The sequence below is a fragment of the Scyliorhinus torazame genome, chromosome 11 (genome assembly GCF_047496885.1).
Source record: "Scyliorhinus torazame isolate Kashiwa2021f chromosome 11, sScyTor2.1, whole genome shotgun sequence".
NCBI lineage: Eukaryota > Metazoa > Chordata > Chondrichthyes > Carcharhiniformes > Scyliorhinidae > Scyliorhinus > Scyliorhinus torazame.
The window spans coordinates 223,432,093-223,456,490 of NC_092717.1; the positions used below are offsets into that span (position 1 = coordinate 223,432,093).

General features: G+C 46.8%; 1 protein-coding gene across 1 annotated transcript in view; it reads left to right on the forward strand.

The window, feature by feature from the left end:
• Positions 1-24,398, forward strand: part of twsg1a (twisted gastrulation BMP signaling modulator 1a) — a 63,833-nt gene that overhangs the window by 13,985 nt on the left and 25,450 nt on the right. The window contains exon 3 of the mRNA XM_072468362.1: positions 15,791-15,890. Within this exon, the coding sequence (XP_072324463.1) occupies positions 15,791-15,890 (100 nt within the window). The remainder of the gene's footprint in view (positions 1-15,790; positions 15,891-24,398) is intronic.

Here is a 24,398-nt window from a genome sequence, read left to right on the forward strand (position 1 = left end):
TGGTGAATACCGATGCAAAGTACTCATTAAGAATCTCACCCATTTCCTCTGACTCCACACATAAATTCCCTCTTTTGTCTTTGAGTGGGCCAATCCTTTCTCTAGTTACCCTCTTGCTCCTTATATACGAATAAAAGGCTTTGGGATTTTCCTTAATCCTGTTAGCCAAAGATATTTCATGACCCCTTTTAGCCCTCTTTATTGCGTGTTTGAGATTTGTCCTACTTTCCCGATATTCCTCCAAAGCTTCATAAGTTTAAAGTCGCCTAGATCTTATGTATGCTTCCTTTTTCATCTTAGCTAGTCTCACAATTCCACCTGTCATCCATGGTTCCCTAATCTTGCCATTTCTATCCCTCATTTTCACAGGGACATGTCTGTCCTGCACTCTAATCAACCTTTCCTTAAAAGACTCCCACATTTCAAATGTGGATTTACCCTTAAACAGCTGCTCCCAATCCACATTCCCTAGATCCTGCCAAATTTTGTTATACTTGGGCTTTCCCCAATTTAGTACTCTTCCTTTAGGACCACTCGTGTCTTTGTCCATGAGTATTCTAAAACTTATGGAATTGTGATCGCTATTCCCAAAGTAATCACCGACTGAAACTTCAACCACATGGCCGGGATCATTCCCCAATACCAGGTCCAGTATGGCCCCTTCCCGAGTTGGACTATTTACATACTGCTCTAAAAATCTCTCCTGGATGCTCCTTACAAATTCTGCTCCATCTACGCCTCCAACACTAGATGAGTCCCATTCAATGTTGGGGAAGTTAAAATCTCCCATCACGACCACCCTATTGCTCCTACATTTTTCTATAATCTGTCTACATATTTGTACCTCTACTTCACGCTCGCTTTTGGGAGGCCTGTAGTAAAGTCCCAACAATGTTACTGCACGCTTCCTATTTCTTAGCTCTACCCATAGTGCCTCAGTGCTCGAATCCTCCATCGCGCCCTCCTTAATCACAGCTGTGATATCATCTCTGACCAGTAATGCAACTCCTCCACCCCTTTTACTTCCCTCTCTAACCCTCCTGAAGCATCTATACCCTGGGATATTTAGTTGCCAGTCTTGCCCTTCCCTCAACCAAGTCTCAGTAATACCAATAACACCATATTCCCAGGTACTAATCCAAGCCCTAAGTTCATCTGCCTTATCTGCTACACTTCTCGCATTAAAACAAATGCACCTCAGACCACCTGTCCCTTTGCGTTCATCATCTCTTCCCTGTCTACTCTTCCCCTTAGTCACATTAAGGCGGACAAATCTCCAGGCCCTGATAATCTTCATCCCAGAGTACTTAAGGAAGTGGCCCTAGACGTGTAGATCCATTGGTCATTTTCCAAAATTCTTAGAACTCTGGAATGGTTCCTACAGATTGGAGGGTAGCGAATGTAATGCCACTATTCAGAAATGGGAGGTCGAGAGAAAACAGGGAACTATAGACCAGTGAGCCTAATGTCGGTAGTAGGGAAATTGCTGGAGTCCATTATCAAGGAATTCATAGCACAGAGAAAGTCAGCATGGATTTACAAAAGGAAAGTCATGCTTGACAAATCTATTAGAATTCTTTGAAGATGGAACTAGTAGAGTTGACCAGGGAGAACTGGTGGATGTGGTTTATTTAGACTTTCAGAAGGCTTTCGATAAGGTCTCACATAGCAGATAAATATGTAAAGTTAAAGCGTATGGGATTAAGGGTAGTGTTTTGAGATGGATAAAAAGCTGGTTAGCAGACAGGAAGCAAAAAGTTAGAATAAATGGGTCCTTTTCTGATTGGCAGGCAGTTACTAGTGGGGTACCGCAGGGGTCTGTGCTAGGCCCACGCAAGGGTCCCGGGTTCGATTCCTGTTTGGGTCACTGTCTGTGCGGAGTCTGCACGTTCTCCCCGTGTCTGCATGGGTTTCCTCCGGGTGCTACGGTTTCCTCCCACAAGTCCCGAAAGATGTGCTGTTAGGCGATTGGACATTCTGAATTCTCCTCTGTACCCGAACAGGCGTTGGAGTGTGGCAACGAGGGGATTTTCACGGTAACTTCATTGCAGTGTTAATGTAAGCCTACTTGTGACAATAATGAAGATTATTACTATTATCAGGACCCCAACTGTTCACATTATATATGAATAGTTTGGACGAGGGAACTAAATGTATTATCTCCAGATTTGCAGATGATACAAAGTTGGGTGGGAGGGTGAGCTGTGAGGAGGATGCAGAGATACTTCAGTGGGATTTGGACAGGCTGAGTGAGTGGGCAGATGCATGGCAAATGCAGTATAAGGTGGATAAATGTGAGATGTTCCGCTTCGGTAGTAAAAATAGGAAGGCAGATTATTATTGGAATGGGTATAAATTGAGAGAGGTGGATACTCAGTGAGATCTTGGTGTCCTCCTGCATCAGTCGCTGAAAGTAAGCGTGCAGGTACAGCAGGCAGTAAAGAAAGTAAATGGTATGTTGGCCTTCAAGCGAGACAATTTGAATATAGGAATAGAGATGTTTTACTGCAATTGTATAAGGCATTGGTGAGGCCACACCTGGAGTATTGTGGGCAGTTTTAGTGTCCTTATCTGAGGAAGGATGTTCTTGCTATGGAGGAGGTGCAGAGAAGGTTTACCAGGCTGATTTCTGGGATGGCGGTGCTATTCTATGAGGAGAGACTTAAGTCGGTTAGGATTCTATTCATTGGACTTTAGAAGAGTGAGAGGGGATCTCATAGACACTTACAAAATTCTAAACAGGATTAGACTGGGTAGATTCAGAAAGAATGTCCCCGATAGTGGGGGAGTCCAGAACTAGGGGTCATAGATTGAGGATAAAGGGGTAAACCTTTTTGGACCGAGGTGAGGAGATATTCCTGTCTGCTAACCAGCTTTTTATCCATCTCAAATTCACTACCACAGAAAGCAGTTGAGGCCAAAATGTTCTGGAATTTCAAGAAGGAATTAGGTAGGGCTAAAGGGATCAAGGGATAGAATCATAGAGTCATAGCCGTTTACAGCGGGGCAGCACGGTGGCGCAGTGGGTTAGCCTTGCTGCTTCACGGCGCCGAGGTCCCAGGTTCGATCCCGGCTCTGGGTCACTGCCCGTGTGGAGTTTGCATGTTCTCCCCGTGTTTGCGTGGGTTTCGCCCCCACAATCCAAAGATGTGCAGGGTAGGTGGATTGGCCATGCTAAATTGCCCCTTAATTGGAAAATATGAATTGGGTACTCTAAATTTATCCCAAATAAAAGCAGGGAAACAGGCCCTTCGACCCAGTTTGTCCATGCCCCCCAGTTTCTATCACTAAGCTAGTCCCGCTTGCCCGTATTTGGTCCATATCCCTCTATACCCACCCAGCCCATGTAACTGTCTAACTGCTTTTTAAAGAGCAAAATTGTACCCATCTCTACCACTGCCTCTGGCAGCCCATTCCAGATGCTCACTACCTTCTGTGTGAAGAAATTTCCCCTTCTTTCTCTTTTGTATCTCTCCCCTCACCTTAAACCTATGCCCTCTAGTTCTAGACTCCTCTGCCTTTGGGAAAAGATGTTGACTATCTACCTTATCTGTGCTCCTCATTATTTTATAGAACTCTATAAGATCACCTCTAAGCCTCTGTGCTGCAGGGAAAAAGTCCCAGCCTATCTGGCCTCTCCATATAACTCAGACCATCAAGTCCTGGTAGCATCCTAGTAAATCTCTTCTGCACTCTTTCTAGTTTAACAATATCCTTCCTATAATAGGGTGACCAGAACTGAACACAGTATTCCATGTGTGGTCTTCCCAATGTCTTGTACAACTTCAACAAGACATCCCAACTCCTGTATTCAATATTCTGCCCAATAAAACCTAGCATGCTGAATGCCTTCTTCACCACCCTGTCCACCTGCGACTTCAAGGAGCTATGAACTTGTATTCCTAGATCTCTTTGTTCTGTAACTCTCCCCAACCCCCTACCATTAACTGAGTAGGTCCTGCACGGATTTGATCTACCAAAATGCGTCGCCATCACCATATGGGGGGGAAAGTGGGATCAGGGTATTGAACTTGATGATCAGCCATGATAATGAATGGCGGGAGGGATGAATGGCCACCTCCTGCTTCTATTTTCTACGTTTCTATGAACTATTATCGACAATGATCATTACGAATTTCTGAACAGAACATTTTAAGTGAGTTCATGTGACTGATGCATCAGTGTTCCAAAACTGACTTTATATACAGTATACCTTTTAACAGAATGAAACGACCAAGGCACTTAACAGTAGCTTTAGAAAGCGATATCTGACACCTAGTCACAAAGAGAATTTAGGCTGGATGATCAAAAGCTTGGCCAAAGAGCTAGGTTTTAAGGACTGCATGAAAACGAGGAAACCAGAGAGGTTTAAGGAGGGAATTCCAGATCCTGGGGCCGAGGCAGCTAAAGGCACCACAACCAAATGGTGCAGCAGTTAAAATTGGGGGTGTTCCAGAGGCCAGAATGAGAGGGGTGCAGATACCTGAGGGTTGCGGGGCTGGGGGAGATTACAGAAATGGGGAGGGGTGAGGCCAAGAAGGGACTTGAAAACCAAGGTGAGAATTTTAACATTGAGGTGTTGGGCAACCGGGAGTCAATGTAGGTCAAGGAGCAGAGGGTTGATGGGTGACTTAGACTCGTGTCAGTTAGGACATGGACCACAGAGCTCTTGATAGCCTCAAACCTATGGAGAGTTGAATATGGGAGGCTAGCCGGGGGGTGCATCGGAATAGTCGGGGATAGGTTGCAGTTGGTGGCTAGGAGACGGAATTTATAGTATGTATTAAAGATAATGGCCAGGATTCTCCAACACCGCGCCGGGTGATTCTCGGGTGCCCGCGGGATCACCGCCGTTCCAGTTGGGGGCCGTTGAAAGCCCCACCCCCACCCCACCGGCGCCTTGATGGGCCGAGTGCCCGCCGAGTTCGGCCGAGTCCCGCCAGCGCGGGTTACGCATGGTCTCACCCGGCAGGACCTCGGAGTTCTGGCTGCGGGGGCTGTCCTGGTTGGGGGGGGGGGGGGGGGGGATCCGACTCCCGGGGGGGGGGGGGGCTCCACAGTGGCCTGGCCTGCAATCGGGGCCTACTGATCAGCGGGCTGGCAAGTTCCGTGAGGGGGGGGCTATAATCCACAACGCCGGGCCCTTGTAGGGTTCCGCCATATTGCCCGGGGGCCGGCGAGAAGACGGGAACCCACACGCATGCGCGGACCAGCGCTGGCTTTCGAGCCCGGAGCAGCGGAAACCACTCCGGCTCCATGGTTTGATCTTTCAATATTCAATTCTGCTCATCCGCTGCTGGGTGCTGGGCAAGCATTCTGGTCATTTCGAGACTGTGGAGGATTCGAGAGAGACGATGGAAAGGTGGGGCTGGGGGTCGTCACTGGGCATGTGAAAATTGGTGAGTTTCAGATCATGTCGCTAAGGGACAGCACGACGATGAGAAACAGGAGGGCACCAAGGAGAAACCTTTGGGGGACACCAGAGAAAGAGAAGCCAGTGATTCTTTGGCTCCGATTGGGTAGGTGAGAGCAGTCCCAGCTGGGTGACAGTGGAGCGCTGCATTGGAGGAGGATGATGTGGTTTGGATTGGATTGGATTTGTTTATTGTCACCTGCACTGAGGTACAATGAAAAGTATTTTTCTGCGAGCAGCTCAACAGATCATTAAATACATGGGAAGAATAGAAAATACAGAATAGGGCAACACAATGTATACAATGTAACTGCATAAGCACTGGCATCGGATGAAGCATACAGGGTGTAGTGTTAATGAGGTCAGTCCATAAGAGGGTCATTTAGGAGTCTGGTAACAGCGGGGAAGAAACTGGTTTTGAGTCTGTTCGTGCGTGTTCTCAGACTTCTGTACCTCCTGCCCGATGGAAGAAGTTGGAAGAGTGAGTAAGCCGGGTGGGAGGGGTTTTTGATTTTGCTGCCCGCTTTCCCCAAGCAGCACGGTAGCATTGTGGATAGCACAATTGCTTCACAGCTCCAGGGTCCCAGGTTCGATTCCGGCTTGGGTCACTGTCTGTGCGGAGTCTGCACGTTCTCCCCGTGTGTGCGTGGGTTTCCTCCGGGTGCTCCGGTTTCCTCCCACAGTCCAAAGATGTGCAGGTTAGGTGGATTGGCCATGATAAATTGCCCTTAGTGTTGGGTGGGGTTACTGGGTTATGGGGATAGAGTGGAGGTGTTGACCTTGGGTAGGGTGCTCTTTCCAAGAGCCGGTGCAGACTCGATGGGCCGAACGGCCTCCTTCTGCACTGTAAATTCTATGATTCTATGATAATAGGTAGATGGAGTCAATGGATGGGAGGCAGGTTTGTGTGATGGACTGGGTGGTGTTCACGACTCTCTGAAGTTTCTTGCGGTCCTGGGCCGAGCAGTTGCCATACTAGGCTGTGATGCAGCCAGATAGGATGCTTTCTATGGTGCATCTGTAAAAGTTGATAAGGGTTAATGTGGACATGCCAAATTTCCTTAGTTTCCTGAGGAAGTATAGGCGATGTTGTGCTTTCTTGGTGGTAGCGTCGACGAGGGTGGACCAGGACAGATTTTTGGAGATGTGCAGCCCTAGGAATTTGAAACTGCTAACGATCTCCACCTCGGCCCAGTTGATGCTGACAGGGGTGTGTACAGTACTTTGCTTCCTGAAGTCAATTACCAGCTCTTTAGTTTTGCTGGCATTGAGGGGGAGATTGGTGTCACTGCACCACTCCACTAGGTTCTCAATCTCCCTCCTGTATTCTGACTTGTCGTTATTCGAGATCCGGCCCACTATGGTCGTATCGTCAGCAAACTTGTAGATGGAGTTGGAACCAAGTTTTGCCACGCAGTCGTGTGTGTACAGGGAGTAGAGTAGGGGGCTAAGTACGCAGCCCTGCGGGGCGCCGGTGTTGAGGACTATTGTGGAGGAGGTGTTGATGTTCATTCTTACTGATTGTGGTCTGTTGGTCAGAAAATCGAGATCCAGTTGCAGAGTGGGGAGCCAAGTCCTAGGTTTTGGAGCTTTGATATGAGCTTGGCTGGGATTATGGTGTTGAAGGCGGAGCTGTAGTCAATAAATAACAAAGAACAAAGAAATGTACAGCACAGGAACAGGCCCTTCGGCCCTCCAAGCCCGTGCCGACCATACTGCCCGACTAAACTACAATCTTCTACACTTCCTGGGGCCGTATCCTTCTATTCCCATCCTATTCATATATTTGTCAAGATGCCCCTTAAATGTCCCTATCGTCCCTGCTTCCACTACCTCCTCCGGTAGCGAGTTCCAGGCACCCACTACCCTCTGCGTAAAAAAAACTTGCCTCGTACATCTACTCTAAACCTTGCCCCTCTCACCTTAAACCTATGCCCCCTAGTAATAGGAGTCTGATGTAGGATTCCTTGTTGTCGAGATGCTCTAGGGATGAGTGTAGGGCCAGGGAAATGGTGTCTGCTGTGGACCGGTTGCGACGGTATGCGAATTGCAGTGGATTCAAGACGTTCTGAGAGTATGGAGGTGATGTGCTTCATGATCAACCTCTCGAAGCACTTCATTACGACTGAAGTCGTAATGTGGTAAACCATGTCAGAGACAGTAGACAAACTGAGAAGAACGAGGAGTAAAAGTTTACCCTTATCACATTCACACATGATGCCGTTTGTAACTTTGATATTATACGCAATGAATTAAAAGACTAATTTTTGAGTGAGTTAAAAGATTCAATGCAATTGTCTTTATGAACAGGACAGCACGGTGGTGCAGTGGTTAGCACTCACTCCCACAACCCAAAGATTTGCAGGGTAGGTGGATTGCCCCCTCAATTTGAAAGAGTTGGGTCCTCTTTTTAAAAAAGAAATAAATAAAATTTTTAAATAGCCTTTATGAATAAACTGAGTCACTTCTTGTAACCAAATGCGTTGCTCTTGTTGGCACTTATTTGTCGGGACAGGAACTAAACCGAACTCCGTCCATCAATGTTCTGCAAATAGTGTCCCTCCCTCCCCATCAAGACAACTTGAAACATGCAAAATCTGCCTCTTGGGCCAATTTAGTAGATGACTTCAAAGCTTTGTTTATTTAAAACATGCCTCATCAGGACGAGTTATTTTTCTACTGTAACCGAGCCTACTGCAAGTGATTGACCCAGAAGAGGGTATTTTGGGCCATGCACTATACCCACACTTTTCAAATGAAAATTATTCTGCTCAGGAAGAGATAAGGCCGTGTACATATTCCTGGCTGGTAAAGAAGGCGTAGAAAAATGTTGTCGTTCTTCCAGGTGTGTTCCTATAACTGAGGGGGTTTTTTGTAGTAGGGACTGGAAACGTCTCTCTCTCTCTCTCTCTCTCTCTCTCTCTCTCTCTCTCTCTGCAGATGCTGCCAGACCCGCTGAGTTTATCCAGCATTTTCTCTCTATTTCAGATTTCCAGCATCCGCAGTATTTTTCCCTTTTTTCTTTTTTCCCTTGATGGCTTGTCCTTCAGTTCAGATGTCCGGTTGATACAGAAGCTAGCCTGAGGTTTGCTTCCAAGGCTATTGAATTTTTAAAATTGTTCTGAGCTACTGTTTTGGCCAAATGTATCTCTGCACCTTCGGTAGGGCCGCACTCTCACAAGTGCCGGACTTTTTTGAGAGAAGGGACGTAGGTTAACAGTGAGCAGAGGTGGCGGGTTAGTGTTTACTGCAAGGGGAATTGAGTATAAAAGTAGGGAAGTTTTGCTGCAGCTGTACAGGGCCTTGGTGAGAATGGTGTGTACAGTTATGGTCCCTTTATTTGAAAAAAGGATATGATTGCTTTAGAACCAGTTCAGGGAATGGTCTCTTAATTCACGCATGGGATAAAGGGCTTAACTTCTGAAGAAAGATTGATGAGGTTGGGCCTATATCCATTGGGGTTGAAAAGAATGAGAGGTGGTCTTATTGAAAGATATTTTTTAATAATGTTTATTGTCACAAGTAGGCTTACATTAACACTGCAATGAAGTTACTATGAAAAGCCCCTAGTCGCCACATTCCGCCACCTGTTCGGTGACACAGATGGAGAATTCAGAATGTCCAAATTACCTACAGCACGTCTTTCCGGACTTGTGGGAGGAAACCGGAGCACCCGGAGGAAGCCCACGCAGACACTGGGAGAACGTGCAGACTCCGCACGGACAGTGACCCAAGACGGGAATCGAACCTGGGACCCTGGCGCTGTGAAGCAATAATGCTTCACCGTGCCGCCCAGATCCTAAGCTGACTTGACATGGTGGATACCAGGAGGACGTTTCCACTTGTGGTAGAGACTTGAATTAGCGGACAGAGTTTAAGAATAAGAGGCCTCCCTTGTAAGACGGAGATGAGAAATTTTTTATCCCACTCAGAATTGTTAGTTTGTGGGATTCTCTTCTCCAGGAAGCAGTGTATTTTTAAAAAATATATATATTTATTAAAGCTTTTTAACACCATTTTTCTCCCTTACAAACAATAACCCCCCCCCCGTAACAAAATAACAAGAAATCGCACAGAGCAAGATATATACATGGGAAAATGATATGTTTACATAGCTTTGTACACTGGCCCTCACCCGTACGTGCCAGTTTCCCCAACCCTTCATGCTATCTCTTGCTCATCCACCCTCCCAGGCAATCCCATCCCCCCCCCCCTATGTTGCTGCTGCTGCTGACCAACCTTCCTCTAACGCTCCGCGAGATAGTCTAGGAACGGTTGCCACCGCCTGTAGAACCCCTGCGCAGACCCTCTCAAGGCAAACTTAATCCTCTCCAGCTTTATGAACCCAGCCATGTCGTTTATCCAGGCCTCCACGCTGGGGGGCTTCACCTCCTTCCACATCAGCAAGATCCTTCGCCGGGCTACTACGGACGCAAAGGCCAGAATGCCGGCCTCTTTCGCCTCCTGCACTCCCGGCTCGTCCACTACTCCAAATACTGCTAGCCCCCAGCTTGGCTTGACCCGGACTTTCACCACCTGAGATATTGCTCCCGCCACTCCTCTCCAGAACCCCTCCAGTGCCGGGCATGACCAAAACATATGGACATGGTTCGCCGGACTTTCCAGGAAGCAGTGTAGACTGAGCCATTGAATTTATTCAAAGCTGAGTTATACAGAGTTTTGACAAGGGAGTCGAGGGTGACAGATTGCAGCCATTACGCCCTCCCCCTCTCCCAGTTTATACTTTTCATTGACGTCAGCGAAAGTAAATCCAGGTGGGAGATGGGGTGGCTGGCCGATGCACCACCAGATTTCTCCACCGTCAAGAACTAGAAATGACATGGTTGTTCAGTGGTTAGCACTGCTGCCTCACGGCACCAAGGTCCCAGGTTCGATCCCAGCCCGGGTCACTGTCCGTGTAGAGTTTGTCCGTGTGGAGTTTGCACATTCTCCCCGTGTTTGCGTGGGTTTCGCCCCCACAACCCAAAGATGTGCAGGTAGGTGGATTGGCCACGCTAAATTGCCCCTTAATTGGGTACTCTAAATTTATTTATAAAATGATAGAGAAATGACCCCATGCACAGTAGCACAGTGGTTAGCACTGTTGCTTCACAGCGCCAGCGTCTTGGGTTCGAATCCCGACTTGGGTCACTGTCTGTGCGGAATCTGCACGTTCTCCCCGTGTCTGCGTGGGTTTCCTCCAGGTGCTCCGGTTTCCTCCCACAAGTCCCGAAAGACTTGCTGTTAGGTGAATTTGACATTCTGAATTCTCCGTCTGTGTACCCGAACAGGCGCCGGAGTGTGGAAACCAGGGGATTTTCACAGTAACTTCATAGCAGTGTTAATATAAGCCTACTTGTGTCACTAATAAAGATTATTATTATTAAAACTGTATGATTGCAGTAAAATTGAATTAAGCACCAATGTTGACTTGCATCAGTTGCACAGGCGGAAGACATGTTTCCCAATGCAAGAGTTCTTGTAGTGAAAGCTGCCACAAAAATGATCATTTTCTTTGTCGCGTGCGATGCTCGGCTGTTTTCTACTGCATTATGTTAAATCCGCTTGTTTAAGGCTGTTGGCCTCAGTAATAAATATTCTGGCACAGAAATGCTTCTCATTTCCCCTGTAGGCATTGTTGTACAGAGCAAGTTCTCTGTTGACTTATCCTGCCATAATCCTCAAAGCAGATAGAACCCACGCAACCATTTCCTATCGGGGTTCATTGTGATTAAAAGCACAAGCTTGTCGCATCAGTACGTGCCAGTGCACATCTGTTTAAGGGCCGCAGGAATACTTTCTCCAGGAAATGCAGCAAGTTTCCCCCCCCCCCTTTCCCTCTTAACCCCTTTCTCCATAAATCTTACATAATCGTTTGCTGAGAGAAACTTTGGAATATCCTGAAATCCCTGGGAGTGAAAGGTTAATTAAAAACACTGCTCTGAGCTGAATGCAGAGTATGTTGTCAAAGTGCTGTTTTCGGTTACTTAAATCTGGTTTACGTGCTTATTTTTTCTCCTCCAGCCCAATTGTGTTCTTCTGCTGCAGCCCTTGACTCGCGCTGGACGGCTGTTCTCCAGGCGGTGACCACTTTCCAGAACCTCATGAATTGTTACGGTGCAGAAGGAGGGCATTCGGCCTATCATGTCTGCACCGACTTCCCAAATGAGCATTATGATTTAGTACCATTTTCCTGCCTTTTTCCCATTACCCTGCGCATTGTTTCTATTCAAACAATTGTCTAATGCCTTCTTGAATGCCTCGATCGATTCTGCCTCTTCCGGGCAGTGCGTTCCAGACCTAAACCAGACCCAGTCCTGCTGCATGTAAAGCCTTTTTGCTCACATCACATTTGCTTATTTTGCAAATCACTTGAAATACATGCCCTCTCGTTATTGACCCTCTTACGAGTGGGAACGGTTTCTCCTTATCTACTCTATCCAGGTGCCTCATAATGTTGAACCTCCCTACCCAATCTAGCCTCAGAACCGAAATTCCTCACCCCTGGAATTCACCCAAGTGACCAGTTGCAGATACGAACCTGGGCAAAGATGTTTGAAGAATGTTTATCTCAGGAGAACATTCATTACAATTCCTTCTGCCTGACAGTGGCATCCAGCTGCAGGCACTATATCGTAATCCATCATCTCAAAGTGCCTATCCTAGGGGTGATATGGATAAAATAATGTGCTTAAAACAACGCAACTGGTTTCCATCTGTTACCACAAAGTGTTTGCAATGGTACTATTAAACTAAGTGTTTGCAATGGTACTATTTAACTTCATGGCATATTTAATTCTTTGAAGCTGAGTTGCTCTGGAGTGGTTTCCTTATTATCTATCCCACCAATGCTGATCATCAAACAAAAAAATTGCTGAGAAAATGTTACCCATTGGAAGACATGGAACCACAAATATTTCAGTTGGGAAGGTTAGACTTGCTGCATTCTGTCAAGTATGGTCGTATTAAAGTAAAATAATTTGAAAATATCTGCAAAAAGCTGATGTTCATCGCAATTTCTAAAACTTCTATGTCGGATGTGCAGTTTTCTCAATACATCTGCAGTAAGATTCAAACTATATTCATAAACCACTTGATCTTTGGCCCTGTGGTTTTCAGTGTCTCCTGAGCACCTTGTGCAGATTATAGCCTTGGACTGAGACTGCTGTTCATTCATTCTGTAAAGTGAAGCCTCCTACAGGTCAGCTGAAGATATATTCCATATTATGCTGACCTGTTGTTTTAAGAAATACATTGATCCATGGAAACACGCCACGAGACCGTGGTGTATATAAAGGTGACATGAGGGAAATAATATTACACTGAGCTACAATCTGAATGCACTGTTTAGGGCAGCACAGTGGGAGGGTGGCATGTGGCGCAGTGGATAGCACAGGGACTGTGGCGCTGAGGACCCGGGTTCAACCCCCGGCCCTGGCTCACTCTGTGTGGAGTTTGCACATTCTTCCCATGTCTGTATGGGTTTCACCCCCACAACCCAAAGATGTGCAAGTCAGGTGGATTGGCCACTGCTAAATTGCCCCTTAATTGGGAAAAAGAAAATAGGGTAGCACAGTGGTGCAGTGGTTAGCACTTCTGCCTCACGGCACCGAGGACTCGGGTTCAATCCCGGCCCCGGGTCACTGTCCGTATGGAGTTTGCACATTCTCCCCCGTGTCTGTTTGGGTCTTGCCCTCATAACCGAAAAAGATGTGCCGAGTTGGTGAATTGGTCAGGCTAAATTGCCCCTTAATTGGGGGGGGAAAAAAAAGAATTGGGTACTCTAAATTTATATTTTTAAAAATCTGAATGCACTGTTTGAAATTTCATTTTAAACATGATGGATTCTGTTTCCCACTATTCCCGATGGTTGAGATGTTAGCCTACTGTGTGGAATTGTTCTTTTAGCAAATAATTGCCAAAAGTGCCATCTATTTTTGCATGGAGAACGGTTTGGTGCGTTTGTTGCTATCCAGAGTTGAAATTAGGTGAGACGAAAGTCTCCATAGTCCCTGGGGACCATAGGCTGCTTTCCCTTTTTGAGGGAGAGCTGGCGAGGGGCAAGGATAATCTCATGGATAACCCCAGGCGTTTTGGGAATTGAACTCGCACTGTTGGTGTCGCTCCGCATCATGACTCAGCCGTCCATTCAACTGAGCTAACCGGCCCCTGCTGAACCTGTATACTTGCATGTTGGTTGAGGAAAAAGCTGTTGGTTCATAGACCTACAGTGAAATAATCTGTCAACAGAATCATGGTTAGCTCTTGGAGAATGACTTCTTGGGTAAGGAGGAATTGCTGCTGGCTGTGCAACTGGGCCCCGTTGGGACAATTACTCGTTTTTAGGGGGGGGTGGTACGTTCATCATAACTTGCATTCAAATTTTACATGCGCACTGTGGGTGTCGAATGGTTGCTCGTTTCGGTGGTATGTGTGCTCTGCAGTGAACCAGATGAGATTTGTCATGATCGTTCTTTTGTGGTCACCATTACTGAAACCAACTTTTAATTTAAAATTCCAAATTATTAGTTGAATTTAAATTCCACCAGCTGCTGTGGTGGGACTTGAACCCACGTCGCCACCTGACTCGCTAATGTCCTTTAGGGAAGGAGACCTGCCGTCCTCACATGGTCTGGTCGACATGTTACTCCAGATCCACAACAATGTGGTTGCCTCTTAAATGCCCTCTGCAAGAGGCCTGACAGTCCACCTGGTTCAAGGACAATTGGGGATGGGAATGTTGACCTAGTGAGTGACGCCCACATCCAATTAATGAAATTTTGGAAGATTACCCTGAGCCAATGACATTACCATTAGACCACTGTCTCCTCGTATGACATGAGGAAGTGGGCCCCCACTCAGGCACAAATCAAATTTTATGAAGGACATTGAACCAAAGAGGGACGTATTAGGAGGGGGTAAACAGAAACATAGAAAAATAGAAGCAGGAGGAGGCCATTCGGCCCTTCGAGCCTGTTCCGCCATTCAATATAATCATAGCTGATCATCAAGTTTAATACCCTTAAACCTATTCTCCCCCCCCCCCATATCTCTTGATCCCTTTAGCCCCAGGCGCTATATCTAATTCCTTCTTGAAATTACGCAATGTTTTGGCCTCAACTGCTTTCTGTGGTAGCGAATTTCACAGATTCGCCACTTTCTGGGTGAAGAAATTTCTCCTCGCCTCAACCCTAAAAGGTTTACCCGTTATCCTCAAACTCCACCACCACCACCATCGGGGACATTCTTTCTGAATCTACCCTGTCTAATCCTGTTAGAATTTTGTAAGTGTCTATGAGATCCCCCCTCACTCTTTAAAACATTTTTTTTAGTGTATCCAATTATTTTTTTCCAATTAAGGGGCAATTTAGCATGACCCATCCACCTAACCTGCACATCTTTGGGTTGTGGGGATGAAACCCACGCAGACACTGGGAGAATGTGCAAACTCCACACAGACAGTGACCCAGGGCTGGGATTCGAACCCAGGTCCTCAGCGCTGTGGTCCCAGGCTAAACACTGCGCCACGTGCCGCCCCCTCTCGCTCTTCCAAACTCCAATGAATAGAATCCTAACCGACTCAGTCTCTCCTCATATGATCGTCCCACCATCCCAGGATTCAGCCTGGTAAACCTTCGCTGCACTCCCTCCATAGCAAGAACATCCTTCCTCAGATAAGGACACCAAAACTGCACACAGCACTCCAGGTGTGGCCATACCAATGCCCTATACAATTGCAGAAACCTGCTGTCTTTACATTTTAACAAGTGGTGAAGCTGATTCCTGTCATCTTTGAAAATTGTAATGTTCAAGAGCAGTTTCAAATTTAGCTAAGCTTGGAGAGATGAAAACCTTTATAGAATCAAAGAAAGTTTACAGCACACATTGTGTCTGCGCCGGTTGCCAAACAAGCCTCCCAGCCTAATCCAACTCTCCAACATTTGGGCCGTCGCCCTGCAGATTCTGGCACTTGAGGAGCACATCCAGGCACCTTTTAAATGAGTTGAAAGGTATTTAGGTAGTCACAGTTCAGGAGCACAGTTATCTTGTTTAGCTGCGAATCGTTCCTTTCAAGGCCACTGCTCAGGTACTCCATGTAGGAAAGTGGCCTAAATTGGCACTGAGACCAATTTAGGTGAATTACTGTTAAGTAAGTTTAGTTTACAGATAGCCAAACATTTGCGAATTTCAGGTCAATTGGCCAAAACTCCCTCAGCCAGCAGAGATGAATTTGTAATGACCTCAACATGTTCTCTTTCATACGATACTCTGAAGCAGAATGTTTGAATGACAGATGCTCCCCAAGCCTTTACACAGCCTGATAGTTTTGCTTTTGGATGTTCATCTGTTGTAATAATGCATGTTTTTTTTTTGCAGGAGCTGTGCCAGTGCCGTCCTATAGATGGGAACTGCTCGTGTTGCAAGGAATGCATGCTTTGCTTGGGTACTCTGTGGGACGAGTGCTGTGACTGTGTGGGTGAGTTTTCTCTTGCCTCCCAGAGGCATTTCGGAATTTCTTAGATTGATGTTTGAAGTTCTGCTTTTTGAATTGAAATTGTAAAAGAATAAGAAACATACAATGTTGATTTAACAACTTCCGATACCTGGGGATTCAGATCGCTAGGAGCTGGGGAACCTTGCACAGACTTAATCTGACACGGTTGGTAGAACAAATGGAGGAGGACTTCAAGAGGTGGGACATGCAGCCTCTATCGCTGGCGGGCAGGGTGCAAGCAATTAAGATGATGGTCCTCCCGAGGTTCTTATTTGTATTTCAATGTCTCCCTATACTAATCACTAAGACCTTTTTTAATAAAATAGACAGGAGCATCACGAGCTTCGTGTGGGCAGGGAAAGTTCCGAGAGTAAGGAGGGGGTTCCTTCAGCGTAGTAGGGACAGAGGAGGATTGGCACTACCGAACTTGGGCGATTACTATTGGGCCGCCAATGTGGCAATGATACGTAAATGGATGATGGAGGGTGAGGGAGCGGCGTGGGAAAGACTGGAGAGAAAGTCCTGTAAAGGGACGAGTTTAGAGGCGCTGGTGACGGCGCCGCTACCGATCTCACCTAAAAAGTTTACCACGAACCCGGTGGTGGCGGCAACATTGAATATCTGGGGACAGTGGAGGCGACAGAGAGGGGTGCGGGGAGCCCTGGTGGGGTCCCCAATCAGGAACAACCATAGGTTCGCCCCAGGAAGAATGGATGGAGGATTTCAGAGCTGGTTCCAGTTGGGAATTAGGAGGGTGGGAGATTTATTTATAGATGGGACTTTTGCGAGCTTGGGAGCATTGGAGGAAAAGTATAAGTTGCCCCGGGGAAATTTCTTGAGATATATGCAGGTGAGGGCATTTACTAGACAACAGATGAGGGAATTTCCATTGCTCCCGACAAAGGGGATACAGGACAGGGTGCTTTCAGGGGTGTGGGTCGGAGAGGGCAAGGTGTCAGAGATTTACCGAGAGATGAGGGAAGAGGGGGAGGAGTCGGTGGGCGAACTAAAAGGAAAGTGGGAAGAAGAACTAGGGGAGGAGATAGAGGAGGGTATGTGGGCTGATGCCCTAAGCAGGGTAAATTCCTCTTCCTCATGCGCCAGGCTTAGCCTGATTCAATTTAAGGTGCTACATAGAGCACACATAACGGGAGCAAGATTGAGCAGGTTCTTTGGAGTGGAGGACAAATGTGGGAGGTGTGGCGGGAGCCCGGCAAACCACGCACATATGTTTTGGGCATGCCCGGCACTGGAAGGGTATTGGAAGGGAGTGACGGGAGTGATTTCGCGGGTGGTGAGGGCCCGGGTCAAACCAGGCTGGGGGTTAGCTCTATTTGGAGTTGCGGAAGAGTCGGGAGTGCAGGAGGCGAAAGAGGCCGACGTTGTGGCCTTTGCGTCCCTAGTAGCCCGGCGCAGGATCCTACTCATGTGGAAGGAGGCGAAACCCCCCGGACTGGAGGCCTGGGTAAATGATATGGCGGGGTTCATTAAACTGGAGCAGATAAAGTTTGCCCTGAGAGGATCGGCTCAAGGGTTCACCAGGCGGTGGCAGCCATTTCTCGACTACCTAGGGGAACGTTAGAGGGAAGACAGATGACCAGCAGCAGCAACCCAGGGGGGGGAGGGGGGGTTTAGTTTAGGTCAAAGATAAAGGGGTTTTGTTACTTGTGTATTGTTTAAAATTTCTGTATTGTTATTGTTGCGTTTGCTTTGTAAGAGGGAAAAATTGTTGTTTGGGAAAAAATTTTCAATAAAACATTTATAAAAAAAAAAAAAAAAAATGTTGATTTAACAATAATTGCAGCTTGTTTAGATTTATCTTGGCATTCCCTGCATTGAATTTCAAATGTGCTTAATTTCCTTAATAAGTACGTTACTTTGATTTGTCCAAGGTTTGTGGATATTTAGTGACCAACATTCCATTATCCATCTCGAGACGTGATGATTAAAATACAGATGTTTAAATGTGTATGAAACCATTCTTTAATTTCTTTTTTAATAAATTTAGAGTACCCAATTCATTTTTTTCCATTAAGGGGCAATTTAGCATGGCCGATCCACCTACCCTGCACATCTTTGGAATTGTGGAGCAAAACCCACGCAAGCGCGGGAAGAATGTCCACACTCCACACGGACAGTGTCCCAGAGCCGGGATCGAACCTGGAACATTGGCGCGGTGAGGCAGCAGTGCCAAACCATTCTTTAGTTTAGGATGATATTCAGATACACGATTTTCAGGCATTATGGTTTTGCTGTGTATTTAAGAGATGACCAATCACCCCGCTACTTGTGGAAAGGATGCACAAGTTGGGGAAGAGCAAATTTTCTGAACTCTATCCAAATATTGGCTACTTGGATTTCTATATTCCACGGTATTGGATAGGATTAAATGTGTAATCAAGACCAAGGTCGGTAGATTTTTGGGCATCAAGGGAATTAGATGTATGGGGATCGTACAGGGAGATGAGATTAAGTTTAAAAAATCATCTTGCTGAATTGAGGAGTGGGCTTGAAGGCCAAACAGGCCCTAATCCAGCTCCTATTTCATAAGTTCTTTTATTTTTGAATATCTTTCTTGACTTTTCGCTTTTATCCCCTTAATTTGTTCTAAATCTTTACTCTACTCTTCTGATATTTTGACCAATCCAGACGCAAAAGGGCAGAATTTTCCGATCCTTCCCACCGGTGGAATCTGCCGGGCTCGCCAAAAGCGACCCGCCTTCCCTGGTGGTGTGGTGATGTGCATCAATGTAAATGCATGTAGGCTAGCTAGACACGAGATGGAGCACCAGAAACATCTCACACACACACACTCAACCAATAGATCAGGTAGATAGGACACGACCAATGGACATTCACGATAAACACAGAGGTGACACGGCCACAGGGGGGCATTACACCAACCCATATATAAAAGGACACCACACACATGATCTGTCTCTTTCCAGTGGAGACAGTCTGAGTAGAGACACAGGGTTGATTCAATATTACACCCACCACGTGGATTGCAGCAACTGGTTAGTCAGTCTGGGTAGCTATAGTAGGATTCGCAGTAGTGTCGAACCCGAGTAATAGAAGTGTAAATAGTTTAATAAACGTGTTGAAGTTATCTCCACGTCTGAACCTTCCTTTGTCCAAGTGCACCACAAGGAAGCCGCTCATGTTACACCTACAACATAACAAATCAGGTGGGTTCCCCGCCGGAGGGATGGGTGGGCCATACAATGCTGTAGATGTGGGTGGGGCCTGTACACACTGCTGGCAGCCAATGGTCAACCGCTTTCACTGCTGGAAGAGACCGCAGGGGAGGGGCCGGAAGATCCTGGCCATTCCGCAGGAGAGGAGCAGGAAGATCCTGGCCATTCCGCAGGGGAGGGGCCGGAAGATCCTGGCCATTCCGCAGGGGAGAAGCAGGAAGATCCTGGACATTCTGCAGGGGAGGGGCCGGAAGATCCTGGCCATTCCGCAGGGAAGGGGCCGGAAGATCCTGGCCATTCCGCAGGGGAGGAGCAGGAAGATCCTGGCCATTCTGCAGGGGAGGGGCCGGAAGATCCTGGACATTCTGCAGGGGAGGGGCCGGAAGATCCTGGCCATTCCGCAGGGCAGGGGCCGGAAGATCCTGGCCATTCCGCAGGGGGTGGGCCGGAGGATCCTGGCCATTCTGCACGGGAGAAGCAGTAAGATCCTGACCGTTCCGCAGGGGAGGGACCAGAAGATCCTGACCATTCCGCAGGGAAGGGACTGGAAGATTCTGGCCATTCCGCAGGGGAGAGGCCGGAAGATCCTGGCCATTCCGCAGGGGAGGGGCCGGAGGATCCTGGGCATTCTGCAGTGGAGGGGCCAGAAGATCCTGGCCATTCCGCAGGGGGTGGGCCAGAGGATCCTGGCCATTCCGCAGGGGAGGGGCCGGAAGATCCTGACCATTCCGCAGGTGAGGGGTCAGAAGATCCTGGCCATTGTCTTCCCCCTTCTTTTGAGGAATTTTAATCTTTAGCTGATTACCTCAAAACAGCAGTATAGTCGACGTAGTTAAGCTCTGTGAAGCCACAGTTTACTCAGCATTTCCTGTTGGCGTTGATTAGTTCAATAAGTTTGTTTTTGTCTTAATGTGCACTTACACCAGGAACCAGTTGACCAGTTAATCCCTAATTTGATGTGCCTTTTGTGAGCTCTATTTGGCACTTTTTCAGAAGTAGCTGCTTCTCCTAATGGACCTCATCGTGGAAAGAATCTTAAATATTAACCTCATTCTAAAATTAGGTCAGTGGAATATTTATAAAACAACATGACTGTAATCAGAACACAAACCATGTCTGGTGGTCTCTCCTCCAGCATCAATGAGTTCTATAAACATTCTTCATGGTATGAGTCTTGACAAACTATTCAACCATGATATGTATTACAGTTGAACTCCCTCCTGTTTCTGCCTAGTGCCCAGGCTTGCATTTCCCAGTAGATGTCACCACTTAATACTCAGTAGGTAAGCAGTGTGCTCCCTTCTCCTCCCTTGCCCAGCAATCTGAGGCCAATTTATTTTAATTAGTTCCTAAGAGGCGGGCATCAAATGCAAGGTACTCATCCTTACTTGCCCTTGTAAAACGCCGCCTTGAACTGCTACAATCTGTGCAGTGAAGATACTCCCACAATGTTGAGTAGGAAGCTCTAAAATGTTAACCTAGTGGCAATGAAAGAACTATGATACATGACTTGTGCCTTTCAAGTGGTAGGGAGGCTTTGGGGAGTTAGGAGGTGACTTACTCGTCAGAGAGAGTCCTGCCTCTGACCTGATTTTGTCACCACAGCTTTTCTGAGGCTGGTGGTATTCATTTTCTGGTGAATGGCTACTCTAGAGTGCTGACTGCATTGCCTTTGAATGTCAACGTTTGGTTCTCTCTTGTTGGAGATGATAATTGCCTGGCACTTGTGTAGCGCAAATGTCACTTATTAACCCAAGCCTGAATGTTGAGAAGGTCTTACTGCATGTGGGTATGGACTGCTTCAATGTCTTTAGAAGTTGCAAATGGTACTGTACTTTAAGCGATCTCAGAAAACATCCCCACTCCTGATCTTGCAATACGGGGGGGTCATTGATGAAGCAGCTGTGGATGGTTAGGCACTGGACGCTGCCCAGAGGAACTCCTGCTGTGATGTCCTGAGGATAAGATGAATGGCCTTTCACAACCACAATCAGCTTGACCTTTGCATCAAATGTGACTCAAACTACTGGAGACTTTTACCGTGAACACTCTCAACTCTAATCTTACCAGGGCTCTTTGGTACCACATTCGACCAAATGCAGTAAACATCACATTGCTACCTGGTTAATATCAATGGGCTCTACACAAACCAATTGGGATTTTCTGATGTGTATGGCTCAGTTATGTATGTTGAATGATGCACACTTACTAGCTGAGCCTTTGGAGAAATGACAGATGCAATCCCTCTTCCTGCCTTGCTGGTCTTCCTTGCTGAAACCTATCTGTGTTGGCAGGATCAAGTACCAGCCTTAGATCAGACTGAGTGGCAACAGGCTATTAAACCAGTTGCGATATCACAGTCAATCTGTTGTGTACATGGGCATTGGATAGTGGTCAGGAATGCGCTTCCATGTTGGCATAGCAATCATGCATGTTCGTCCTGTAATACATTCATTGCAGCATAATCGTTTTCACAATATCCAGTATATCAGTGAGGTAGCTGAACATTTGCACCACACTGTCCCTGGGATGAACTGGAAAAATCTTAAATGAGGAGGTCTAGTTACCTGTTTGTTTATGGCAAGTTACTAATCTTAGCCGGGCCTTTAAGAGACAATTGAGCTGAAATAATGCAGGTTCTCTCACTCACTCACGGTAACACAGTGGCTATCACAGTGGTTAGCACCGTTGCTTCACAGCGCCAGGGTCCCAGGTTTGATTCCCGCTTGGGTCACTGTCTGTGCGGAGTCTGCACGTTCTCCTCGTGCCTGCGTGGGTTTCCTCCGGGTGCTCCGGTTTCCTCCCATAAATCCTGAAAGACGTGCCGATTAGGTGAATTGGACATTCTGAATTCTCCCTCCGTGTACCCGAACAGGCGCCGGAATGTGGCGACTAGGGGCTTTTCACAGTAACTTCATTGCAGTGTTAATGTAAGCCTACTTGTGACACTAAAGATTATTATTATCAAAGAAGAAAAATCACAATGGGGAATTGCTCACAACTACTGCTATTATCCACACAGTCAGTTCAGAGACCCCTGGTACCACATGCGCACTATGGGATTAGGCTGTCTCTGTTTTGCTTAATCCTCTAGAGAACCAGGCCAATATAATCAGTCTGCCCTCAGCAAATTAAGGAGAATCATAGAATGATGCAGCATTGAAGGGAGCCTTTTGGCCCATGGCACTTTGTGCTAGCTGCTCGGCAGTGTTCTCCAATTAATCCCACTGGCTTCCCTGGGCATTTTCTCCATTTAAGAATGTATCCAATTCTCTTTTGGAAGCTACAATGGAACCTGGTCCAAACACCCTTTCAGGTTGTGCAGTCCAGATCCTAATAATTTGGTTTTTTTTTCCTTCCCCCAAATGTCTCCTGGGTCACATCTGGTTCTTTTGCCAGTTACATTAAATTCCTGCCCACAGGTTGCCAAGCTTTCTGCCGCTTCTGATTCTCTACTCACTCAAAACACTTCCTGATTTTGAACACTTCTATCAAATCTCCTCTTGACCTTGTCCATGCTAAAGAGAGCAATCCCAGCTTCTCCAATCTCTCCAGGCAGACTGAAATCCCTCATTCCTGGCACCACTCCAGTGAATCTCTTCTGCACCTTCTCCAAGGCCTTGACATCCTACAACTCCAGCGGAGGTGGTGGATGTGGTGATACGCATCACTGTAAATACACAAGGGGTTAATGTAAATACACTAGAACTAAATAAACACTAGAGGGAGCACCAGAGACATCATGACACAGACATTCAACTAATAGGCCAGTAAGATGGGACACGACCAATGGGCATTCAAGACACACCCAGAAGGGCAGCATGGTGGTGCAGTGGTAGTACTGCAGCCTCACGGCACCGAGGTCCCAGGTTCGAATCCGGCTCTGGGTCACTGTCCTTGTGGAGTTTGCACAATCTCCCCGTGTTTGCGTGGGTTTCGCCCCCACAACCCAAAAAGATGTGTAGGTTAGGTGGATTGCCATGCTAAATTGCCCCTTAATTGGAAAAAATGAATTGGGTGCTCTAAATCTATTTAAAAAGAGACACACCCAGAGGTGACACTACCACAAGGGGGCTACCCATATAAAAGGACAGGGCACACATGCTCTTTCTCTTTCCATAGGCGACACTCAGAGAGACATGGGCAGATCAGGAAGCATCACACCCACCGCATGGATTCGAGCAGACTGGTTAGTTAGATCGAATAACTATAGTTAGATTAGCAGGAGCGTCGAACCCAAGTAGGAGAATTGTTAACTGTTCAATAAATGTTTTAAACCTATCTCCAAGTCTGAACCTTCCTTTGTCAGAGTAAACCTCAAGCTTATGCTACCTGAAGAAGCATAACACAACAGTGGAGTCAGAGTTATTAGGAACATTTAAGCGACTCTTGGACAGGCACATGGACAGCAGTAAATTGAAGGGGTGTAGGTTAGGTTGATCTTAGATTAGGATAAATGGTCGGCACAACATTGTGGGCTGAAGGGCCTGTACTGGGCTGTATGTTCTATGTTCTATAATTTGGTTCTCCAAATTGGACATGGCGCTTCAGCTGGGCTCGAGCAAATGTTTTCTTCAGTGTAGGTTTAGCCTAACCTCCTTGCTTTTGTACTCTATTAATGAAGCCAAGGATCCCGTATGCATTTAATAACCTTCTCACTGTGTCCTGCACTATTCAAAGATTTGGGAACATACTTCCGCAGATCTCTCTGTTCCTTCCCCCGCTTTCAAATTAAATAATTTAGTTCATATTGTCTTTCCTCAGTATTTATACCAAAGTGAATCACTTCACATTTCTATGTGTTAAATGTCAACTTTCATGTGTCTTCCCTTCGCAGTAATCTATATCTGAAATCTTCCTGTCGTCCTTAATGTTTACTACGTAACCAAGTTTTGTACCATCTGCAAACTTTGAAAACATACACCCTATACCCAAAGCCAGGCCATAAAAAGAACAATGAATCAATGCCAAGCCCTGTCAGCCCTGCTTCATTCTGCAAAAAGAACCATCCTGCACTACGCTCTGGTTTCTGTTCCTTAGCCTGTTTCCTAGGCATGCAGCCACAGCCCTTTAATTCCACAGGTTACAATGTCAAAATTGCAGCCCAGGACGGCAAGAAACTTCAGAGAGTCGTGAACACCGCCCAGTCCATCACACGAACCTGCCTCCCATCCATTGACTCCATCTACACCTTGCGCTGCCTGGGGAAAGCGGGCAGCATAATCAAAGATCCCTCCCACCCGGCTTACTCACTCTTCCAACTTCTTCCATCGGGCAGGAGATACAGAAGTCT